Here is a 7,258-nt window from a genome sequence, read left to right on the forward strand (position 1 = left end):
AAAAAAAAAAAAAAAAAAAGAAGAAGAGAAAAAAAACAAATACATTTGTAAATTTGCAAAAGAAAAATATTAAAATAGAGAAAGGGAGGAAAAAAGAAAAGAAAAAAGAGAGTGAAAATATCATTTTTACAGTGGACATATAATACGTAAGAACAAATGCGAGAAGAGATAGAAACAAATTGATCTTGGGGAAAGAAAATAAAAGAAAAGAAAAGAAATATAATTGAATAATGATTTTTCTCTCTTTTCTCGCATTGTAGTCATGACGCCATAAGAATTATTTCTATGGTTTTGTTTTTTGTTTTACAATTAGTTTTATACATTCAATATGTATCATGAAAATAATGTGGTCGTAAATAAAATCGCTTGTTAGAAAATATTAAAGAAGATTGGGAGGGGGGGGGGGAGGGACATGCCTATAACACAGATTGCAAAAAAAAATTATCGAAAATTGATCAGTGTGTGGTGTGTTTGGTCAGAAAGAATCGGGAATTAAAGAGATTACAACTTTATACACAGATAATTAAGGACTGAAGATAGTTTTTAACATGTAAAAAAAAACAAAAACTAATTAAGGACAGATGAATAGAAACTAAAAAGCGATTTTATACGAAATATTGTTTGTGTAACAGAATATTTAACAAAAATAGTCAATGGTCTACTTAAAGATGTTTCGTTTACAGAAACCGTACAAAGTTAACTTTTACATATTATTCGTAGCATCTGTAAATGAAACACAGATGTATTATGCCAATGCCAGTGATTCTGATAATAGCATGACGATTTCACCGTGAAGAGACCATATTATTACATATATAAGATAAGACAAAATTTTCAAGAAAAAGTTCCAAAGAAAAAACTCTACGCCCTTTGGTCACTTAAAAAATACAAGGAAGAAAAAAAAAAAAAAGAAGAAGAAGAAGAAGAAGTTTCCTTCGCGCTTAAATAAAACATTATATTCGAAATCTATAAACTCTTACCGCATTATTTATACAAATTATACTAAATTAAGAAAAACTAACGTCGTGCATCCATAATCATATATTTCTAAAGTTGAAATGCGATAAAAATAATGTTATAGCTTTGTTGCATAACAAGAAAAAAAAGCTAAGACATTATTTATATGTCCAACTTTAGAAATATAAATTATTATTATTATCATCGTCATATTTTTTCTTATACGACGTTTATATATTTGAATTCGACTATTTACAAGGAAAGATCTTTTTTATTTTCACTTTTTTGTCTTTTTTTGTTATTCGAATTTATATTTTATTCCTTTTTTTTTGTTTTTCTTTTATTTTAAAGCTAAATTATAAAGCTTGGCACGTTTTAAGAGATATAGCAGAAAAAAGACGATTACTTTTATATTAAATCTCTATTAGCTAAAGAAATGTATCGTGTACAAGAATATATATACTTCTCTTTGCATAATATTGCTATTTTTGTTTACCTTCTACTTTAATGCATTTCCTTAGACTTTGAATTGTCTTTTTTATGCGGCCAAGAAATTACCTTAATAGATATATATATATTATATACAAAATAGAATAAAAAAATAAAAATATTAGTCTGAAGAGGGCAGCGATAAAATCTTCACTTAGTCATTATTAAATCAAAATCGTTATATTTAGCGATCAAGTGAAAAAACACTGACACTGGCATAAATCGTATAGATATTTGTTGTGTTCCTAATTGCTCCCATTGACTCATGACAATAATTCTATAAATCCTAAGATTATAGCGCGTCGTCTTTCTCGTACAATCGCTCATCGATTGATTCCAACGGGTAGCTGCTTCATTTTTTTTTTTTTGTTCTGTCTTTCTTTCTTTTTGTTTGTTTTTTTTTGTGTTTTTTTTTTTTTTTTAATAATTTCTTTCTTTCTTTTTTCTTTCTTCGATATTAATATGACAATTGTTTTGCTTTTACATAACGTGGGACAATTACAGTGAACGGTGGATGGTTTTGCGTGAAAAGTGCTTACAGTCTAGATGGCCCAGAAGAACATCTGTGGATCGGTGTGAGGTAGTAACTTTTTATTGGTCAAGTACATTCATATCCATCTTGTGCTTCTGTAGACGCATCGGTAGGCCCTTCCTGTAACATTTTAACGCGAAAAATACATTTAGATTTGATTAATTAAGTATATAAATTTGAAAAATATTGTATTTAAAAAGCGACGTATATTTTTAAAAAAAAAACAAAAGCATATAAAAGAAGCGGAAGAATTGGTAAGGACTTATTAAATTTCAATTATCCGCTTCTTACCTTTGTCCGCAGATAATTTATATTGTAACATCAATATAATCTTTTTCCTAAATAGCTCTGAAATAATCTGACCTACTATTCTCTAGATTTACGTGTAGTTACCTAATCTTGTTTAATGATGTCTATTGTTCATTATATGTACAATGTCTTACGTCCTTAGTAGTTGTTACAGTCTGCTTGTATTCTTCCAAGCTAAAGCCAGAGTTGCTATCATCTCCGCATGACTGAACCACTAACGACCCGTCTTCCGCCTGAACATTTTATTCGAACGTACGGTAATACACAGACATAATATTCTGATAATACCACCTATCTATATATCGCCTATCAAAAAGTTAAAATTTACCTGTGGTACTTGTTGTTCATTCTCGACAACTTTTCGTTTCTTTGCATTAGTTTCAAGACTCTGATCGGATAATCTTTTCCTACTAACGCCTTCTTGATTTCTGGAAGATACACCGCCGTTCTTTCCATTTCCAGCAATATTTCCATTGTGATAAGCATTGCCAACAGATGCCTAAATAAATACATATAACATATTTTTTTTTAATGAATATTTAAATTAAATCTCGACGTATAAAGAAGGAAGCATATTATAAGTAGAGAATATAAATCAAATATACAAACCTTCTTCTCTTTTTTTAATAATGCAGCAGGAAGATATTTACTTAAATCTCTTCTTCTCGCATGTTTAACTTCTATCCACATTCCATCTTTCAACATTTTTATTGCTTCGGCTTGCCTTTCAACTGATATCATAGTAAAGATTGATTAAAGATTCATATAGATCATTTTAATATAGTAATTGGTTATTAGGAACTATGAGATTTTTTACTTACTCGTGTCGACAAATGTCTTTATGTCATGTGTCAAATCAATGTTTAAGTTTTCACTCAATTCAAAGAGTAATCCGATGAACCACATAGAACATTGTCTGTCTGGTTCTGGTTTTAATGGTGAGAAAACTTCTGGATTAATATGCGCCAATTGGATATGAGGATTCCTTTCCAGTATACCTGTTTATAATAATCAGGATTTTATTCAATAATAAACATGTATCAAATTCTATGTTAATTAATGAATTAAAATAATTCGAAAAATTAATGAAAAATGTTGAATTTATAATCTTGATTATATCTATTATTATATATTACCTATAAGATGACGTATTTTAGATTCGACTAGTCCACACCATTCAAGTTGGTCTTCTGGTGTTAAACTTCTGGCCAACAATACGATATAATGTTTATATGTCGTAAAAAATTGTGATGGTTCAAATAATTTGTCCCACGTAGCTTTTCCAGTAATTATTTCTTCGGTTGTTCTTAAACCAGCGTCAAAAGCCTGCTGCATGATTTTTCGAGTCGATGCAGAAACATTAAATGTTGAGTTTTGTTGTGGATATGCTGGAGTAATTATTGGCATCAAATGATATCTATCGGACATATTAACCTGTAAAATTTTGAAATATTATTAATAAATTAATATATTTAAAAAAATCCTACAATTTTTTTCTCGAACAATATTTATATTAAAGTATGGTAAATAATTACTCTTGGATCCCATACTGGAAAGCCTAAGTTACAATTCTCAGGTTGTTTTAAAAGAACGGGCTGTGGCCATTTCCATTGAGAAAATACAAGGAAAAATTTTTCAATCAATGTTGCAGCTACAGCATTAGGGTAGAGTTGACATGTTCGAGCTACGAGCATTGCCCATGACACACCACCGAGATATCCTAAAACGTTACTATAAATGCCGTGTCCTGAAAAATATAAATATAAGATAAAACCATTTAGTTTATAAATGTTTCTATAATAAACTTTAAACAAATAAATATTGTTTATACTCACGTTTAGCCCATAATTTAATAGCTCTAAGAGCCAATCTGAAGTTTTCTATGTTAGGTACTAAACGCAAAATTTCATCTGTTACTCTGCATCCGTTTAAACTTCTTACACATTTCTGATCAAGATTTTTCAATAAAGAATCATCTTTGAGATCCTGTAAATATAAATTAATATTTTAAATTACAAAATTACAATTTATATTATACAATATATAAATAAATTACGCTTACCATATTATCTGGGACTTCTTTACACAATAATTTTGCGAACAACATATCAATCTCAATACCATCAAATTTCATTTTGATAACTGGTACAAATGCTTCTTCTACTGCCTATAAAAACAAAACAAAACATAGTTAATTATATAAGCATATTTAAAAAACATCTTGGTAAACATGAAGTGTAACAGTTTCATGTTATAAAGTAAACAAACAACAGTGTAAACATGAATCATAACAGTTATTTAGAAACAAACAAATCGCAGACTTGATAATATTCATTCATACAGTACTTACTATTCTGTATTTAGATGAAAAGATAATATTGACATGAATGCAATATTATATAGTAATCAGATTATTCATTTATACATACCCTTAGATCAGTGACCTCTTCTTGCATTCTTAATAAATCAAAAAATGAAGAAAAATAATCGGATCTATATATGTGTTTCGGGGCAACACATAAGGCATCGATATCAGCACCTTTGTGATGAACACCTAATCTATATGAACCAAAAGTATATATTTTTCCACCAACGTTATCCGCAACATTAGGTGGCATATTTCTAGCATAGCTAATATCTCTAATCCATTGTTTCACCAAAGTATTTAATTTGCTGTGAAATTAAAAATGTAGTAACATATTAATATCTAGATAATATTTGTTATAGATTAAAATATATTTGAGATCTCAAATAATAAATCTTTCTCGTATATCTATATTAATAGATAATATCATGTTATCTTTCAATTAATAATTAAAATAAAATCTTACCTCAATATTTCCATTCTATGATTAAGTTCTTCTTCTGATTCAAATACGTTATACGGTTTTAAAGCTTCCTTTAATTCATTAGTTCTAATATAGTCGGTAGGTTTTGGTTCGGCCATACTAATTGCCGATGTCATACCTAATGTACTAGTTTTATCTTTCCTTTCATTCGATGTCGAATTAGAATTAGAATTAGAATTAGAGTTGGAATTAGAATTGGAATTCGAATTAGAGTTAACCGATTGGGATCCCCACATATTTGAGATTTCTTCTTTTCGAAATCGTTTTGCTTCTTCTTTATCTCTCTCTTGTTCTTCCTGCAAATCAAAATAATTCATTTTTAATAATCTTAATAATTGTTTACTATCTTTCACAATAACAACAACAACAACAACAACAACAAATATAAAAAGAAAGAAAGAAAGAGACAGAGAGACAAGTATACAATGTGACAAAAAAAGAAAGCGAATCCTTTTTATCAAATACAATTTAAAAAAAAAAACACATAAACAAAATAAACATTTATATTACAAACACATTAATAATAGTAAAAAGAGAATCGTACTAGCATTTTTTTAATGATGAAAATTTTCAGAGGGCAAAAGAAAAATGGCAATATCCCAAATGAATGTATCCAATTTGACGGAGATGAAATGATAGTAAATTAATTGAAGATAAAAAAGAATCAGGGAGAATTTCTTCTGATTCTTACCGTTTACTGTTCTGTCAAAGATCCAGAAACATGTTGGATAAGATTACAAAGCGAACGTTTAGATCGCGTAATCAGGTTATAAAAACCCGAAATGTCTGCATTAAGAAAGCATAGGATGGTCTTTATAAAAGATTTCAAACAATTCCTTAAACGGAATTGATATTGTTAACGTAAGACGCACGTTATGAATGATTGGCTCAATCGTAAAACAACAATGCGATAAGTTTGTAAACAAATTGTGAGCAAAGGAAGAATAATTCATAAATAATTATATCCGCAGTTCGTAGATCAGTTCGCGTCGGAGCTGCATTCGAATTGACGAATGAAAGAAAATATTAGAAAATTAAGTGAAAATAATCGAGCACTGTTTATTGAAAACCACCCATTAATACACCCCGGATGTCTTCTACTATCTTTAATGGTGTAAATAAATAAAGTAACGGTTTTCGTTTACTTTCTTTCTTTCTCTCGCGTTTTTTTTTTTTTTCCTCTCTGTCGAAAATAATGAATAACACGTATTCTCGCACTATACCACCTACACCATAAACATGGCGTCCTCTGACGGCTTGCTATGGGCATGAAATGTTTTTATACTAGATGGGGAATTTACTAGCGTCATTTCTCGATTGTAGTGCCATCTTTATTGAACTATTTCATTCTAGTATCGATAATTATATCGATTATCGAACTGATATCGATAATATTGCGGAATAAATCGATAAAAGTTCGAAAAGTTTTAGTGATGCAAGAAAAAGATAATTACAAATATTGTCTTTCTGGAGAAAAAAAAAGAATAATTTCGAAAGGTAATAATTTTTTTACATTTATTTTATACTTATCTATTATTTGGTTACATGTATATATATTTATCTTTTCATTTTAATTATCTATTATGTACAAGAATATCTTCCTTACAATTTTAAAGTATATACATACTAAATTTTGAATTAAAAAAAAAGAAACTTTTATATTGGAAAATATAAAATTTAAAGGTTTTATTTTAATGAAAACTCTTCTACGTTAGGTTAAAAACTTTATGTAAGAAAAATTTGTTTGCTTACTAAAAGTGAATATCATATTTGTAATCAAAAATAAATAATACTATGAAGTATTAGATATTAAAAAATTGGTTAAACATTAAATATCTACCTTTTATGTAGAATACATATTATAAAAGTTACGTAGAATATACTTAATTGTGTCTTAATGTGAAAAAAATGATGTATTTTTTTCTAAATCTTTATCTCATCTCATTTAATTCTCGTTACCATAGGATATTTCATTTCTCCCATTAGTTATCTATCTATTTTCTTTTTTTCTTCGTTAAAAGAATTTTTACATTATTTCAAAGATTATAATAGGGTCATTAAATTTCAAATATTTATTTATGCAATTCCAAAGTAATCTGATTTTTTGTTTATCTTAAACATG

At 28.1% G+C, this 7,258-nt stretch overlaps 1 protein-coding gene across 3 annotated transcripts; it reads right to left on the reverse strand.

Moving 5' to 3' along the window:
- Positions 1-1,300: 1,300 nt before the first annotated feature.
- On the reverse strand, positions 1,301-6,385 carry LOC106792500 (poly(A) polymerase type 3). Of its 3 annotated transcripts, none has more exons than XM_014758943.1 (12): positions 5,828-6,385; positions 5,119-5,432; positions 4,717-4,960; positions 4,350-4,454; positions 4,123-4,273; positions 3,823-4,034; positions 3,424-3,721; positions 3,109-3,285; positions 2,897-3,018; positions 2,616-2,786; positions 2,422-2,520; positions 1,301-2,098 (listed from the first exon to the last, which is right to left on the reverse strand). In XM_014758943.1, the coding sequence occupies exons 2-12, from the start codon at positions 5,370-5,372 to the stop codon at positions 2,045-2,047; spliced, it is 1,887 nt and encodes a 628-aa protein (XP_014614429.1). In that variant the 5' UTR covers positions 5,373-5,432; positions 5,828-6,385; the 3' UTR covers positions 1,301-2,044. The 3 variants fall into 3 exon arrangements, with proteins under 3 accessions (XP_014614429.1, XP_014614430.1, XP_014614431.1); XM_014758944.1 differs by having other exon boundaries at positions 2,372-2,520; XM_014758945.1 differs by lacking the exon at positions 2,422-2,520.
- Positions 6,386-7,258: the final 873 nt, after the last annotated feature.

Source organism: Polistes canadensis, unplaced genomic scaffold (genome assembly GCF_001313835.1).
Source record: "Polistes canadensis isolate GaletaPanama2010 unplaced genomic scaffold, ASM131383v1 scaffold_451, whole genome shotgun sequence".
Lineage (NCBI taxonomy): Eukaryota > Metazoa > Arthropoda > Insecta > Hymenoptera > Vespidae > Polistes > Polistes canadensis.

Coding starts and splice junctions, on each gene's coding strand:
- LOC106792500 (XM_014758943.1), bottom strand. CDS start 5,372: ATGTGGGGATCCCAATCGGTTAACTCTAATTCGAATTCCAATTCTAAT. Junction 4,274..4,349: donor AAGAAGTCCCAGATAATATG/GTAAGCGTAATT, acceptor TTATATTTACAG/GATCTCAAAGATGATTCTTT. Junction 3,722..3,822: donor TTCCAGTATGGGATCCAAGA/GTAATTATTTAC, acceptor AAAATTTTACAG/GTTAATATGTCCGATAGATA.